The 18,268-nt window shown below is 37.1% G+C and overlaps 1 protein-coding gene across 1 annotated transcript in view; it reads left to right on the plus strand.

Annotated features, from left to right (window-relative positions):
- Positions 1-18,268, plus strand: part of LOC128122157 (ATP-binding cassette sub-family A member 6-like) — a 69,965-nt gene that overhangs the window by 36,059 nt on the left and 15,638 nt on the right. Inside the window, exons 18-24 of the mRNA XM_052757477.1 lie at positions 740-923; positions 1,482-1,648; positions 3,738-3,871; positions 4,962-5,099; positions 11,739-11,846; positions 15,136-15,309; positions 15,494-15,607. Of these exons, the coding sequence (XP_052613437.1) occupies positions 740-923; positions 1,482-1,648; positions 3,738-3,871; positions 4,962-5,099; positions 11,739-11,846; positions 15,136-15,309; positions 15,494-15,607 (1,019 nt within the window). The remainder of the gene's footprint in view (positions 1-739; positions 924-1,481; positions 1,649-3,737; positions 3,872-4,961; positions 5,100-11,738; positions 11,847-15,135; positions 15,310-15,493; positions 15,608-18,268) is intronic.

An 18,268-nucleotide genomic window follows, 5' to 3' on the forward strand; every position in this document is an offset into this window, starting at 1 on the left:
TTACAGGCACTTTGATCAATGTGGATAAATATTGGGATATACCCATAGCTCCCTCCTATAATAATTCTTCCAACAATTGTGATTGACACAATTTTACAGATGAGGATTTCTGATTGAAGAACAGTTAGATGATTCTTCCCAAGCCAAGCCATGCTGCTTATAGCCCACAGATCTGGGTAGCATAGATATGTTAAGTATTTTCAGAGCTAATGATCCTTTCCTAACAAGTCCAGATTATTGATGCCTTAGTAGTAAGTGTTTAAGCATTAACAACTGCTGATCCCTGTGAAAAGGATTATCTTGAACTCCTTCAGAATAGTACGACAATTGAATGTTTGCCTTTCTGAATTCTGCTTTTGGCATATATTTGGCAGATATTCTCAGGGAGTATATAGAGTTTTGATATTATTGTATGTTTTTACCATGTTTTGCAATGTAATGCAAAACATTTTTATTAATCTTTAAATTTTCATTGTGTTGGAAATTATAAAATATAACTATAAAGAGAAAACACTGAAGCCAGTGATGGTGTATAAGCTTCATGAGAGAGTGCAAATGTTATTAAAATAATTACTTTGAATAAAAATGTAAAATAAGATCAGACATAAAATTATTTTATTAAATATCAAAATATTTAAAATTAGAAAAGTCTATTACGCCTTAGGATGATATTTGTAATATGTGTGTGTGTGTGTGTGTGTGTGTGTGTGTGTGTGTGTGTGTGTGTGTGTTCATACAGACTTTGGGAAAAGAGAAACAAGAAGAGACTCAGAAAGCTTAAATGAAATGGAGCCAGCTTGTCCTTCTCTTTCTGAAGTGCAGAAGACTGTGAGTGTCATGAGCCACTGGAGAATGCAGGTCTGTGCAATAGCACGGCTTCGCATCCTAAAACTGAAACGAGAGAGAAAAGCATTTTTGACCTTGTGAGTATCAGAGTACCATCAGTTTTTTAAGACAAAAAAATTTTAAGGTTTTAAACTATAAGGACATCTAAAAGTAAAGCACAGTACTTAGCATTCCTGCTAGAGAAGAAATTGATACAGTATTGATTTTACTGACAGTGGGATTGCCTGTATATTAATTCTTGATTGGGCTTATGAATACATGCTGTTTAGTTTTTGGGTGTTTTTTTGAGACAGGGTTTCTCTGTGTAGTTTTGGTGCTTGTCCTGGATCTCACTCTGTAGACCAGGCTGTCCTCGAACTCAGAGAGATCTGCTTGCCTCTGTCTCCCGAGTGCTGGGATTAAAGCGTGTGCCACCAATGCCTGGCCTGCTGTTTAGTTTTTGTAGTGAGATTAAATAATGTTTATTTAACGATGCCTTTTAGTACTGTGACATGTTGAGATACTACTTTTAGAACATTAACACTTAAAATTATAGTTGCTATAAAGTAGAATTAATATCTAACAAACAGTTGTAGACTATATTGCTGAGGACAAATTGCTATAGCTTCCTATGGTAACTTTTCTTTATTGTTTAGTCTATTGATTCTTGGAATTGCACTGTTCCCATTGATTATGGAAAAGGTGGCTTATGCTGTGACAGTGCAAAAAACCAACTGGGAATTTAAACCAGAATTGTATTTCCTGTCCCCTGGACAACTCCCTCAGGGTCTGCGAACAAGCCTATTGGTCATCAACAACACAGGTGAATAGAGATCAGCATTTTAATGCAGAAATAAATCTTTAACTGTTAAAGAGTACATGAGGGGGGCAAAAAAATCTTGGCAGAAGAAAAATGTGCATTTATAGAAAATGACTTGTGAGGAGCAGTGCAGTTTCTTTGATTTTGGAGAGGACAAGGCTGGTGGGAACAAGGAACAAGGGACTTGTCACTGTCCAGTCTAACCTCCGTCCTTTACACCTACAGCCATAGCTGTTCTGAGGGAGAGAAGTAAGCCTTTATCTTAGCTGAAGACTGTCTTTAGATCTCTTTGTTCCCACCTCTTTGTTACTTACCCTGTATCATGTATACAATACATACTGATTGACTTGCAAAGATGACATGTCTCCACTTCATGCTCTTGAATGAAATTCAAGATTCAGGAATAGTTACTTTGTTATATCAGAGAATGGATAATTGTTGTTTGGTTTGGTTTGGTTTAGTTTGGTTTTTTGAGACAAGGTTTCTCTGTGCAACAGCCCTAGCCATTCTGGAATATGCTTTGTAGACCAAGTTGGCCTTGAACTCACAGAAATTTGTCTGCCTCCCAAGTGCCAGCAGTAAAGTGTGCACTAGCATGCCTGGTAGTAATTATTTTATAACTGCTTAAGTAACTAGAAAGGAAAGATTTTATGTTTCTTCTGAAGATGTTAAAACATTCACAGTAGCCGTCCTTTCTTAAATTTCTTGCTGATTCCCATTTTCACAGGTATTTTTGATTCAAGATTGTAAAGTGTCTTCACTTTTATTCTTCATTCTTTTTCATTTCATGTTTGGGGAGTAAAATTTACTGTTTCTTTAAAGCTGAAAGTTTTGAATTATATGTTATTTCCTAACATTTAGAATTGTCCTTTGCCCGTCAGATTGTTGACCTCTCATAGCTTATTCTCCATTCAACCTGAGGGTAATACACTGTATTCACTCATTCCCGCCCCCCTTGTACTCAGTTGTCAAGTATTTGGGGGATTTATTCTGTCATATTTCTTTCTCCTCTAAGTTTGATGGGATTGTTAACAATGTGTTCATCTTTTCATATGAGAGAAGACTGACAAACCTTGTTTGGTTTGTATGAATGTGAGCTACCATTATTGTGCCCTATATGAAATGGAGTTGTGATGTGTGACTGCCCCAGGGGACATGGAAACATGGTTTTTCTATATGTGTCCCATCACATTTTGGGGAACTTAGATTTGTTTGAAGTTTAATCCTATTTGTCCAATTCTAGGGCTCTGTGCAGAAAAAAGGGGCTCTTTTTTTTTTGTCCATTATGGTTTTCTTTGATTGTTGCTTGGGGTTACTCCAAGTCTTGCCCTGTTGTTCTTCTTAGACATCATCCCTTATATATGAGGAGTGTTCCCAGAGACGACTATAGCAGCTGTCACTGTGGAGCATGGATGGCCCTTGACTGCTCCTCTTGCTCCAGCTCTACCTGGACAGTAACGACCCTGACTGTGGCTCAGAGCATGCTTTGATAACTCAGTTATCCCCTTGAATTTTGATGTTGTAGAAACTGGTTTCCTATTACATCTTTTTCTCCTCTGTGCACCAGGCTGTGGGTTTTTCTCAATTTTTATTTTTCTCTCTCTAGTAATTTCACCCATTTTCTTCTTTTAGAATACATAAAAATTTTTAATTTGATAGTGGTACTCTTCTAATTTCCCAAGAAAGATACATTATGAAATATGTATGCAAATGTGGAAAACATGAATTGTATATGTATTTTTATTTTTATTTTTTTGGTAAGAATAGGGAAAAGAGGAAAATGTTATTAAGCTGAATAATCTGTAGTATTTCTCATATTAATTTCCAGAAATTTTAAATTTATACACATATTAAAGGAAAAATTACAAAAATAGAATTATTCTTGATATTAATGATGATATTAATTCATCGTAATGTAAGATTTACTAAATAGAAGATGGATGAGTGAGTGATTTATCTTTCTAGGCCAATAGTATTATTATGTTGTACATAAAGTACACCTCTTATGGTATACTAGGAATGTTAACTTTGTAGGGCTCATAAACAATTTGACTTGCTTTCACATTGCCTTTTGTTGTTTCAATCATACTAGAATCAAATATTGAGGATTTCATACAGTCACTGAAGCATCAAAACATAGTTTTGGAAGTAGATGACTTTGAAAACAGAAATGGTACTGAAAGCCTCTCATACAACGGAGCTATTATAGTTTCTGGGAGACAAAAGGTATGTTTTCCACACATACTCAAACAATATCAAAAGGCTACATTTTATTTTTAAGACTTTGGAAAACTAGTGTATAGTAACTCGACTCAGCAAAATATATGAGTACGTATTGAATAAACTATGATATTTTGGTGAAACAATGTTTTAAATTAAGTAATTTTGCATTAAAAGGGAATGAGTGTGTTTCTTAAACTAAATGACTTTTTATACAACAGAATCATTAATGTAATTATGAATTTAATCTTATTCAACAGTCAAGTGGATGATATTTTACATATTGAAAAAACACATTAAATTCTGTAATGAAATCTAAAATAGGAAAGTATTCTCCATGTGCTATCTTCATATATTTCAAGTTAAGTGAAAGCCATTGGGGAGTCCATCAAGGAGCACATCTGTTGCAAATACATCCTAATTATAAGAAGAACTTGAGTCTCATTTGCATTTCAGTAAAGTTAAGAGACAAAACTAATCAAAAGTATGTCTTTCTTTCCTTCTACAAGTAATATGAGACTAAACTAGAAGTCTTAAAAGATTTCTCATTGAGTTCAGTTTTAATACATTGTGAAAAATGGCATCATTTTATGTCAACTTTGGGAAACTACTTGCTTGACAGATGCTTGGTGTATCTTGTAGATTTACTACACAAACTATTGATAGTAGCACTGTAACCATGAAAATCTCTTTTTTTCCATATTTACTTCCTATCTGCTCCCTCACCAGAAACTGACAATATTTCCGTGTTAGGGCAGATTTAAACCCTACTTACTGAAGTTTCCTTATCAGCAAATCAGGGATGAAGTGATACAAAATTAGTTACATTAGTAAAATTTAGTATTACGTGGATTCTATTTCTGTCATACCCACTGTGTAAGGATCTAATATATATAGTCTAACTCAAACCATGTATGATCCCATTTAGACTCCTCTTTCATAGATGAGAAATGAAGGCATAGAAAAGCTAGTTAACTTGAAGATCAACAAATAGCTAAAATGTGACTGTTTGAACTGTGTGTGTGTGCACATGTGTGTGCAATAACTTTATTTTTCAAGGATTTTATCTTACTTGTTTGTTTTGGTTTGTTTCAAGGATTACAGGTTTTCAGTTGTGTGTAATACCAAGAGGCTACACTGCTTTCCTATCCTAATGAATATCATCAGCAATGGGCTCCTTCATATGTTCAACCATTCACAGTATATTAGAATTGAGAAAGCTATTTTTACATCTGTAAGTATTACATTCATTTATCCCGAACAATTAAGAAATTGACAGTGAACCTACATTGCTCATATTTAATTGTTGATCCTAAGGATGGTTATTGTGTTCTCATAGTTTGTATGCCACCGAGCTCATGCCTTCAACTAGTCAGTTTGTTTGCATTGCAAGAATGATATGTACGGACTGCATTTTTACAACCCTGGCTTTAGAAGTTTATAGAAGGGAAGCATTGGTGAGAAATAGAACAGAGAAAATGCCATCATGCTTTACAGTCACACTACTTCCTTTCTTTGTGGTTCCATCCCAGAAGTGACACTGACTTTCCATTTCTTTGAGAAAGTTTCAGTTTATTTTTGACAATTTCATTTATGTATAGAATGCATTGTGATAATGTTCATTTTAATAATTCCCTGTTACTCCTTTCCTACCTCTGTTGATTCCCTTCTTCCCTAGTAGTCTTAACACCTCACCCCACCCTCACGTGTAGATGCTTTGCAGGAAGCTACAGCTACTTTATGTTTGTGGTTGCAGTGGCCTTAAGATTAGCTTGGAGACAGAATTTCATGGCACTTCCCTCCCTCCTGCTAGTCTTTCTACCCCTCTTCTATGATTGTCCCCTTGGTCTGGGATGGGATGATATTGATGTGTTCTTTAGGGCTGAGTATTCAAAAGTCAGCACTTATTCTCAGTCAGCACTTTGACCAGTTCTCTGCAGCAGCTGTCACCTTCTGCAAGAAGAAACTTATTTGACCCTAGCTGAGAGTAGCATGAGTCTATGGGTATAAACATGTATTTAGGAGGCATTATGACTACCTGTCTGTTCATTAAAACGTCAGTAGTACATTCATTCTCCCATAGGTACTGTGACCTCCCCAGTTATAGGTGTTTGACCAGATTTACAGTAACAGTCACTTAATTCCCTTCCATGGAGAAGATCTCAAATCTAGTTGCAAAACGATTAGTTACTCCCTTAATGGTCTTGCTACTATTGCACTAGTGGTTCTATCTTGCCTGGCAGGTAAGTATTGTAGCAAGCAGGGTCCATTGATGACTTTTCTTCCCTAGCAGCTTTTTCTGCTGTTAGGTCTAGAGTCTTTTGGATAATTCTACAGGAATGGTATACCTGTGTCAAATGGTAGCTTTATTTTTAGCTTTTTGAGAAACCTCCACATTGATGTCTCCAGTAGCCTCACCGATTTATACTCCCACTGAGAGTGAATAAAGCTCCCCTCTCCCACTTCCTCTCCACCACTTGTTCTTTGTTTTCTTGAAAGTAGCTATTCTAAGTGTGGTGAGATCCAGTCTCAAAGTAGTTTTAATTTGCATTCTTTGCCAAGGATGGATGAATTTATAGATGCATATGCCATACCAAAATGAGATAAATAATTTAAACATACCTGTAACAAACAATAAAACTGAAGGAGTAATAAAAACCTTATGACTAAAAAAAAAAGTCCAGGTCTTGATGGAGAATTCTACCAGATTCTTAAAGAAGAGTTAAAACCAATGCTTAGCAGATTATACAAAAATAGAAGAGATGAGAATGCTTCGAGTCTCTTTTTATGAAGGCACCATTATTCCAGTACCAAACCCACATAGAGACAGAGACAACAAAATGAGAAAACTACAGACTAATCTCTTTGATGAGCATAAATGTAGAAATTCTCAACAAATTATTCATATAGAAAATTCAGGAACAAATTAAAAGGATTATGATCAATCTGACTTCATTTCAGAGATGCAGAGATGGATGAAGATATGTACATAAGTAAAATTAAGTAATCATATAAGTGGCTTCAAGAACAGATGTTACACAATCATCTTAATAATTGTAGAAAATGAAATGCCTTTGACAACTCCAATGTCTTCCATTATGAGCTGAGCAAAGACAATACCAGTAGTCATGCTAACATGGATGAGGTTAGTGGGGGAGCTCATGAGGCCTCAGCCCTACACAAAGAAATGCAAACAACTAAGGAGTGCTGAGAGCAGGAGAATCAGTCTTCCCCAGGGAAGAGCACGCCAGTTGATCATCCAACACCAAATGGCCAACCCTGAAAACCTATATATACAAGTAATAGTATATAGACTGAGCAGGTTTTATTTTTGTATGCAGGAATACATATGTGCATACCCACATGTACATAACACCAATTATGAAAAAGAGAGCAAGGAGGGATACTATAAGGGTTTGGAGGGAGGAAAGGGAAGGGGTAAATAACATAATTATGTTATAATCTCAAAAAATAAAAGAAATAATTAGAAAAATGCTAGAGAGAATAGGAATATAGGCAACATATCTCTATACAATAAAGGCCATTTATGACAAACCCAAAGCCAACATCATATAAAAGGAGAAGAATTCAAAGTTTTTCCATTAAATTCAGGAACAAGACAAGGGTGTGCCCACTTTCTCTGCTCTTACTCAATGTTATGCTTCATGTTGTAGTTAGAGCACTAAAGCAGTCAGAACAAATGATGCAAATAGGGAAGGAAGAAGTCAGTTTTCTTATTTCAAGATGATTTGATTTTGTATATAAGAGACCCTAAAGACTGCAACACCTTGCCAGTGACATGGCTTACTGGGAAGGCAAAAGCTTTTACAATGAAAACTGGATGACATGAGTTTAATCCCTAGAATTTACATAAAGATGGAAGGAGAGAACTGACTCCAGGAAGTTGTCCTCTGCTGATGTGGCTTACACTCACTCATGCAGACACATTACACAAAATAATAATAATAATAATAATAATAATAATAATAATAATAATAATAATAGTAGTAGTAGTAGTAGTAGTAGTAGTAGTAGTAATAGTAGTAATGATTAAACATTTAAAGAAGACTATGCTATGAACTCCTAAAACCAATAAATACTGCATCATCAGTAGTCTACCTAAATACCAATGAAATACTGAAAAGGAATGCAGGAAAATAATCCCACTCACAATAGCCTCAAAAGCATGAAATGAGGGCTGGAGAGATTGCTCAGTGGTTAAGGGCACTGGCTGCTCTTGCAAAGTTCTTGAGTTCAATTCCAGCACTCACATGGTATCTTACAACTTCCTATAATGGGATCAGATGTTCTTGTCTGTTGTGTAAATTCACATACAGAAAAAGACCCATATACATAAAATACATAAATGAATAATGCTTTTTAAAATATTTTTTTTTTTGGTTTTTTTTTTTTTTTTTTTTTTGAGACAGGGTTTCTCTGTGTAGCTTTGCGCCTTTTCCTGGATCTTGCTCTGTAGACCAGGCTGGCCTCGAACTCACAGAGATCCGCCTGGCTCTGCCTCCCGAGTGCTGGGATTAAAGGCGTGCACCACCACCGCCCGGCTAAAATATTTTTTTAAGACAGGGTTTCTCTATGTAGCCCTGGCTGTCCTAGAACTCACTCTATAGACCAGGCTGGCCTCAAACTCATAGATATCTGCCTGCCTCTGCCTCCCAATTGCTGGGATTAAAGGCATATGCCAACAGTGCCCAGCTAATAATTCTTAAAATACGTAAAATGGAATAAACTTAATCAAGGAAGTGAAAGACCTCTATAATAAAAATTTTATACATTGAAGAAACTATGTTTTATTCAGTGGCAAACTCCCTGATTGATCAGCCCTAAACACATAGCATCACTAAATGCTTAATGTACTCAGTAGGTTATATATAAGTATAGATGTGGTGTGTGTGTGTGTGTGTGTGTGTGTGTGTGTGTGTGTGTGTGTGTGTAACCATAATAATTAGAGGAGGTAATGGATTTGAGATGGAATCAGAGGGACATAGGAGGGATTGGGGATGTAGAGGAAGGAGTGGAAATGAGGAAAAAAACAGTACTTATGCATGAAATTCTCTACCCCCCCAATTTCATTTAAAATAAACTAAGGAAGACAGTAGAAAATGGGAAGATATTTCCTGCACATGGGTGTACTTGAAGAATTAGTGTTATGAATATGGCCATCCTACCAAAAGTAATCTTGAGATTCAGCACAATCTCGGGTAAATTCCATTGCCCCTCTTAGCAAAACCAGTAAAATAATCTTAAAATTCATATAGAAACACAAAAGACCCCAATGTAGTCAAAACCATTATGAGTAAAATTAATATTGCCAGGGATTCCACTGTATATGATTTCAAGTTATACTACAGAGCCATAGCAATAAAACAGCATGGTATTAGCACAAAAACAACATTTAGATCAGTGGATAGAAGACCTAGATATAAATTGCTACAATTTCAGCCATCTGATTTTGACAAATATACCAAGAATTCACACTGCAGAAAAGATAGCATTTTCAACAAATATTGAAAAAACAGCATATCTGCACATAGAAGAATGAAACTAATTGCTCACTCTGCACTACAATCAATGCCAAACAGATGAATGATCTCAATGTAAGACCCAAACCCTGAAACTTCTAGAGGAAAAGGTTGGGAGTGCACTACAAGATACTAACCTAGGCAGGGACTTTCTATGTTGGACTTGATTGTACTGGACATAAGGCTAACAAATGACAAATGGCACCCCATAAAATGTAAAAGCATCCGTTCCCAGTGTTTCCCATTTCATCATTTTTGTTGGACAGTCATCGTCTATGTAGCCACTTAATGACAGCTTCCTTCCTATTTTAAGTATTTATGGTGATTATCATTTTCTGTTTGACAACAAGAGACATATTTAAAACTGTCTCTAGATATTTCATATCAGAAGCAAGATTAGAAATGGACCAGCCAAGCTAGGCAGTGTTGGCACAAAGCTGGGCAATGTTGGTGTATGCCTTTCATCCCAGCACTTGGGAGGCAGAGGCAGGTGGATCTCAGTGAGTTCAAGGCCAGCCTGATCTACAAAGTGAGTTCCAGGACAGCCAGGACTGTTACACAGAGAAACCCTGTCTCAAAACAACAACAACAACAAAAACCAAAACCAAACAAACAAAAAAACTACCAGAAGTGGACCGGCCACGGGTAATCTTGCTTTGAAAAATGTGTCAGATTGGCTTCCACTGAATCAGCAGTGCTGGGAGTCTATGCCAGTGTGGATTTTCTGCTGATAATGGGAAAAGTAAGGCAGAATATACTTGATGGGTTAATAATGAATATATGTGTGTGTCCATACCTGTGAACTAAGGTCTTATATTACTGGCCCTGTGATCAGGGAGGACATGGAATGACTCAGCAAGTGGGGATTTAAGGGAAGTCTTTGAAAATTTAAACCAGGGGCTGGGGAATGTAGCTTGGAGTTATACTTAGCATGTTTAAGGCCCTGCTGGGGTTGATCACCAGGATCCCAAAGAGAAAAAGAAAACCTGGACAGAAGAAATAGTTCTTAACACCTTCTTAATTTTCTTTTTCATTAAAAAAAAGATTTATTTGTTTTTATTTTACATGTATGTTTATTTTGCCTACACGTATGTCTGTGTACTATGTGCATGCAGTGCCCAAAGAGGCCAGAAGAGGGCATCAGATCCCATGACTGTAGTTACAGACAGTTATAAGGCTCATGTGGATGCTGGGAATTGAACATGGGTTCTCTGCAAGAGCAACATGCACTCTTTAACTGTTGAGCCATCTCTCTGGTCACCCCCACCCTTTGTTTTTTTCCATTTTATTTCAAGGTTTCTCAGAATCTAAATGGACAGGTGCACTTTGTGCCATCTCCAATGGCACTCATCTTCACTCCTATAATGACACTGGGAAACACACTTCCTTACCTAGAGAAAACCCTGGGATTTGTACACATAGACTCCAAAACCATAAAGTTTGAGAACTGTAGAACTCTTGAAAGACAGGCCGGTGTTGTTTTCTGCCATTATTTCCATGGGATAGTTCTATATTCTGCTTGGGCATATTTAGGAGTAGTGGTTTATATTTTAACTCCAAGGTAGGTTCAGTGACAGTTTCCTTTACAGTTCTGAGTTACAGAACATGTCCACCCAGTTGCTGAGGTCTCTCTTCCTGTCAACCTCTAGTTTGCTGAAAGACAGACCTAACATATCTGTTAACCACAGGTCACAATTCCTGAGTTGTTATTGCTGTGTTTGCATCATTTGAAACACATAACATTAAACTGAGCATCTTAAATTCATTAGTTTTAAGTATATCCATACTATTGTGAACTTAACATCCAGATTTTCTTCATCCAAGAGATGTTCTGTATCTAAATAGCAATTTCATTCTATAATCTCTTAATTCTTCTCTGTTCCTTCCACCATCTTGCTTTCTGTTTCTAGGAATGTGACTATTTTAAGTATATCATGTAATAGAAATATACAATATTTGAACTTTTTTTTGCTTGGTTTATTTCACTTAGTAGTATATATTCCAAGTGGATCTATCTTGAAACATTTGACAAAATTTTCTTCCTTTTAAAGTTGAACAATATTCATTATACACCTATGTGCTTATTTAGTTTTGTTTCTTCATGCATCTACTAATAGCATTTGAGTTATTTCCACCTCTTGGTTATTTTAATGGTGTTTTTAACATGAGTATGAAGGTATCTCTTCAAAACCTCTCTGCTTTTTTTTTTTTTTTTTTGATATATACTCCCAAGTAGGTCCTGAAATATTTCTAGCTTCTTTTGTTATTTTGAGTTGAGGTCTCATGATAAATGCTACTTTGATTTTCCACTAAAGTTCCGTTTGTATTTGCAGGACCTGGTGATATTCTGGTTTGGGGAAATGGATGGTTTCCTGTTCTTGCTGTTTGTTGCATGCAGCATTTCGCCACATATTGCCATGAGTAGTGCCAGTGATTACAAAGTAAGGAAGTGCGGGGAGGGGATTTTAAGAATGCCAGTAATTGTATTTTTAATGCTGTGAGTGCAAAGTGTTTTTCCTCTGGGGTATGGACAAGCACTGAAACATGCCATTACACTATACAACGTAGTTTACAATTATTTCCAGCAACTCAAACGCCTATTTTTAAAATGCAAAATGCTTTTACTTCAAAGTTACGTTGAAAGTGCAATGATTTTCAGAGTGTCACATTAAATCTCCAAAGTTGAACAACATTATATATCTTTTGGATGAATTATTTCCTAGCTGCAAGAAAATAATTCATCCAAAATGTCATAATCTCCCCTTTTCAGATGCAGAGGCATATATATGAATGCATGTATCTATAGATACAACCTGCTGAGTCCACTTAGTGCTGCCCATATGAGTATGTGTTTAGGGCTGACTACTTGGGACTGGAGAGCCTAGTGAGGGCTAATCCCTGGTGAAGACTGATTCTCCCTCTCTCAGTAACCATGATTGCCTCTAGCTCTTATCTAAGGGTGCAGCCTTGTGAGATTTCCCCCATTCTGTTGCTATGTTAACTCGTACTGCCATTGTTCAGGTCTTGATTAAGCAGCTACCCTTTTCATGAGTGCAGCTTTCCTGTCAGATCTAGAAGGCACAGTCTTGCATCAGTCTTCTTTGGTCCTCTGACTAAAAATCCCTCAATGGACTTCTATTCATTCTTTTTCTTTCTTTCTTTCTTTTTTTTTTTGTATTTTCGAGACAGGGTTTCTTTGTGTAGCTTTGCGCCTTTCCTGGATCTTGCTCTGTAGACCAGGCTGGCCTTGAACTCACAGAGATCCGCCTGCCTCTGCCTCCCAAGTGCTGGGATTAAAGGCGTGCGCCACCATCGCCTGGCCTATTCTTTTAGACCTACTATTTGCCTCTCTACAGCGTACTTTCTATCACGGTTTCTTTTTACAATTTTATTTTTTTACAAAAATTAAAAATGTCGATTAAATCTAAAGATCCAAAATGTAGAATCCAAAATTTTCAAAAGCTGACACAATACCATTATTGGAAAATCCCATACCTGACTTCCTGCAATGAGAACTAGAAAGTATTTAGACTTCTTTTAATTATTCATGGGTTAAAGTGGTATTGCTCATCAGTGTACCAAATAAATCACCGTTAGGGAACTGAATCTGTAGGTTTCATGTTCTTAAACACTTTGTGTATAGTTATTTTCAATAATACAATAATACGAATTTACCTTAAAAATCCTTGCATTTTCACCCAACTCCACACATGTACATTTATGCAATACATAAGCCAGTCAACATTAGTAGTACATTTTTTTTTTATTTTTTTTATTTTTTTGGTTTTTCGAGACAGGGTTTCTCTGTGTAGCTTTGCGCCTTTCCTGGAACTCACTTGGTAGTCCAGGCTGACCTCGAACTCACAGAGATCCGCCTGGCTCTGCCTCCCAAGTGCTGGGATTAAAGGCGTGCGCCACCACCGCCCGGCAGTAGTACATTTTTTAAGATGAGCAAATAAAGTAAATCTATACCTTCATTATGATAAGACTCACTGGCCCAGCACTTGGTGCACATGAAAAAGTCAGTCATTTCTCCTTGTATTGAATTTAGATTGAACGTTGATACCATATTTTATGTCCTATATATCAAAGAGTAGATTAACATTTTATGGGCTTTGCATACATGGACTATCCTCACTTTCTGTTTCACAATAGCAACTGCTTGAGGAAATAATCAAATATCTCATAAAAACATTCCTAGAGATCAGGAATTTTGGGGAGGATTAGGTTCACTGCTAACAAACACACAGTAATGATTCCAACAAGGGAGAGGTCTGTTCCTAAAGCAAGAATGCAGGTGCATGTGGACCAGATGTATCAAACCAGAACTGTGAAATAGCTTGCTCTCTAAAGGACTAGGAACACAGGACTGGCAGGAAAAGAGATATTCTAGAACCATTTATGCCCCTTCCTTAGATGATCAGACTTAAAATAATAATCTCCAAAGAATTAAACTTTCCCCAGAAACCTCATGTTGTGAAAAGAGAAAGGCTAAAGCTTGATGTCATACAGAAAAGGATCTTGTCCCCCAGGAGAGATTTCACACAGTTCTTACAACTTTGCCAGACCACCTTGCAGGAGAGATGGAGCTGAGATAGTTATGGGTCAATAATGGCCCACTCCTTGACCATGCCTGCTTAGTTATGCATACCACTTGCCCACTATGGAAACCTAAGCCTCATGTCAGTTTCCCTAACTAAACCCCTCTTACCTGTTTCCTGTCTTTCCAGTGTGACTGCATTGAACATGCACTCTTCTCTGCTTTTCAGTATTCTTTGTCTCTCTGATTGGCACATTGGGGTGCGTGGCCAGCCCTAGTTCATTGGGGCTGCCAGAGGCCAGCCTCTGACCCTAAAATGTCCAGTAACAATAACTCTGACATTTCTGAAGATGAACCTTCACTTCATGGTGTAAGATGACAGAATTCCAACAACCACACCACAGTTTGACAGCACACTGAAGAAAGAACAAAGATAAAAAGGCATGGGAAACTTGTTGGTTATTGTCTAAGATAATTAACTGGAAGAACTGTTTAAGACCCACTAGCTCTCAGAATGGGAGTGAGTAGTTTCTTAAAAAGAATTTGGGGATATCATCTTACCTTAAAGATAGCAAATAGATACTAGAGACACATGTCTAGTATATAGATATTTGACACAACATGGAATTTGATTTGATTTTCCAAGATTCAAAATTCAGTACTTCCTAAGACAAAGCTTGTGAGTGGAGCTAACAATAAAACCAATCTCACAGGCGTGATATGAGTACCAAATTATATAATATACTTAAAAATGTAAAGCATAACTGTCCAAGTAGGGATGAAGTTTGAAAAAACCCAGTTCTCTGAAGGTTATCATCTGCTCTGTCAAGTTAGATCATGAGAACGCTGTTGGTGTATTCTTCATAGAACTAGAAAAGCAATTCTAAAGTCTATATAGAAGCAAAAGACTCTTGAGTAGCCAAAGCAACCCTCAGCAGAAAGAACCATGTCAGAGGAGCTGGCTATAACCAAGCTTGTGTGGAGCCCTGGGTTTTATCCCCATCACTGATATACGAGGCAGAGTGGCACATGCCTGTAATCCTAGTACTTGGGAGATGGAAACAAGCAGGTCAGAATTCAAGGTCATCCTTAATGCATAGTGCCAGGCTAGCCTTGACTACATAAAAGCCTAGAAAACAAATGTCTTGTATTTTAACAGAACTCATGTACCTCCTGTGTTTTCTCATCAGAGGAAAGCCGATTCTCAGCTGTGGATTTCTGGCCTCTACCCTTCTGCCTACTGGTGTGGGCAGGCAGTGGTGGATGTTAACATCTTTGGCGTAATTCTTCTCTCAGTCTACTTCACATTTTACATGATACATATGATGCACATTTACTTGACAAGTGAAGTTGTGCTATGTATAGTAAGTAATATGACATTGACCAAATTCTATATAGTAATTAAAAATAACAAGCAATGTTAGTTATTTAAATATTTGATAAACCTAACTGCATGCATGTTACCAGTTAAAATATTTTAAATGTATGTAATTTCAATTTTTCCTCAGATGTTTCATTTTTAATGGATATTACCTCTGTTATCTTCAGGTTGTTCTTTCATTCGGTTGTGCTGCTTCTCTTGTCTTCTTGACATATGTGATATCATTTGTTTTTGGCAAAAGGAGAAAAAACAGTGGCCTTTGGTCAGTTGGCTTCTTTGTTGTAAGTATGACCAGTATCAAATACAGTCACTTTTTGTCTTGAGCAGTGGTAAAATTAAAAATGTATATTAAATTTAAAGATTCAAATCCTGTGCCCAAATTTTTTTTTTTTTTTTTTTTTTTTTTAGTTTTTCGAGACAGGGTCTCTCTGTGTAGCTTTGCGCCTTTCCTGGAACTCACTTGGTAGCCCAGGCTGGCCTCGAACTCACAGAGATCCGCCTGGCTCTGCCTCCCGAGTGCTGGGATTAAAGGCGTGCGCCACCACCGCCCAGCTTCTGTGCCCAAAATTTTTGAGAGCTGATACGATACCACAATACCTGACTTCATGTCATGGCTCCCTGTCAAAATGCAAGAGTACAACGAAATTTACTCAGCATTACCAATGGACCATTTAAAGTTATGTATATAAAGTACACATGAAACATCATTTAGTTTTGTATTAAGGTTGAATTCGATCCCAAAGTCCACCAAAATCTAAATTATTGTTCTCAAACATTTCAGATTAAAATTACCCAGTAGAAATACCTAGAAATGTAGCTTGTGTTTATGAAGAATTCCAGTACAGATCTTTGAATAGAATTTAATGAGAACTTCATAAAAGACCCAAAGTTTAAAATGTATCCAAACTGGCTTCCTGAGCAGTTCTGTAGTGCATGGGTGCTGACTTTAGGCATTGTGATATGCTCTTGTCATCTGCAAATGTGTTGGGCTGCATTCATAGGTATCCTGGGACCCCTGTTGTCTGCATGCCACACTTTGGGTATGCCTGATCCAGAAAGTTTGTCTTAACTACAGCTGTGAGAGTTTTAGACACCATATTTTTTTTTTTTTTTTTTTTTTTTGGTTTTTTTCGAGACAGGGTTTCTCTGTGTAGCTTTGCGCCTTTCCTGGAACTCGCTTTGGAGACCAGGCTGGCCTCGAACTCACAGAGATCCGCCTGGCTCTGCCTCCCGAGTGCTGGGATTAAAGGCGTGCGCCACCACCGCCCGGCAAGACACCATATTTTAATTCCCATGTCAAATAATTTATTAATATCCATATCTATTTCATCTCTCTCTCTATGAAAATAGAGAGCTTGTCTGGTATTATGAGAAACTTTGCTGTGAATATTTACCCAAGCAATAAAGACCCAGACTGTTTTTCAAGCTGACTTTAAGCTGCTATTCCTAAAACATGATTGAATGTCTGTCAGTATCATAGCTCTAAATTTTTAGAATGGGAGCTCTAAAATTATGAAAGACCTCAACCCAAGACCAGCTGTGAGAAAATATACATGTCTGATACCACCCGGTGACTCTACAGGAAATGGGTGGACACAACTGGCTGTTGTTCCATATTAATATACAGCACTTGTATTTTATGTCTGTGGATTGAGTTTAGCTGTATTCATCAGTGGCATTTATTACTCTTACCTTTATCTTCACAATCCATCCTAAGTAGAGAAGCTGCATGAAGTATTACAGAGTGCTGCTTCACTTGAAAGACTACCTTTGAGGTTAGCCATGAGAATCTGTATACCAAAGTCACTAGAGAACATTTTTGATTACCCAGCAGGTTTGCTGACATTATCCAATGGTATCCCCAATAATGACTATGCTGAACAGAAATGATTAGAAGATAATCTTATTGTAACTCACCTGATTTTTCAACCAATACTCTTTTATACATCTAGCAAAGGTGAATAAAGCAATCATGCCATGCTGATTCCTTAGGTTTGCCAGTAATCTCAACTGTGAATGAATTATTTCTTGGAATTGATGGTTAAGTATTTCAGGGTTAAGGTCAATATGGCTGCTGGCAAGTGTGTTACTACCAGCCTCGAAGATGGCAGAGGTGATCTTTCAGCTACTTTATCTTCAGTTCCAAGTAACTGGCAACCTGGAATAAGGATTTCTTCTGTAGCATTTTCCTCTCTTTGTGTTGTCTCTATTCACAAAGGAATCACTTAAGATTAGGATAAGCACTTACCTGGCTTAGCAGTTTTGCTGCATGTCAAGTCAAAAGTCAACCTATGGCCTTATGCACATAGATTATGGTCATTTTCAGAGAGCAAGCTCTCAGATGAAGAGGCAAGCATCATTAGAAACAGTAGAAGCATGCCTCAACATTTTGTGACTCAACATTCAGGGGAAAAGCTTACTTAGCAGGACCAATTTCTCCATGGATGTAGGTTCTATTGTTATGTTTTGAACTATACTAAAGGTGTTCAGATGATCAGAAGTAGGAAATATTTCTTAAAAAGAAAATAAAAATGCCCTGGAATTTGAGAGAAGAGAAAAATAAACATGGACAAATGTATAATGCCTTGGCAGAGAAATTGTAGAGGTTGTTGCAAAATGAGAGCAGTCCTTCAGACTATCTAAATAATTATTGTGCTCTAACTTAATATTTAGTTATTATGTATTTGGTTCTATTCTAAATTGTATTTAGCATATGATCAATCATCCTGGGAAGACATAAAGATTTAAAGGACAATGTACACAACCTATACAGGTGTGTGCATATTATTGTCTTGGATTGAGTGAGGAGACTGTATTTAGTCATTTTAGCGCTGTTCTTTTTTTTTTTTTTTTTTTGGTTTTTCGAGACAGGGTTTCTCTGTGTAGCTTTGCGCCTCTCCTGGAACTCACTTGGTAGCCCAGGCTGGCCTCGAACTCACAGA

The sequence above is a fragment of the Peromyscus californicus genome, unplaced genomic scaffold (genome assembly GCF_007827085.1).
Source record: "Peromyscus californicus insignis strain IS unplaced genomic scaffold, ASM782708v3 Scaffold_3__1_contigs__length_106647218, whole genome shotgun sequence".
Taxonomy (NCBI): Eukaryota; Metazoa; Chordata; class Mammalia; order Rodentia; family Cricetidae; genus Peromyscus; species Peromyscus californicus.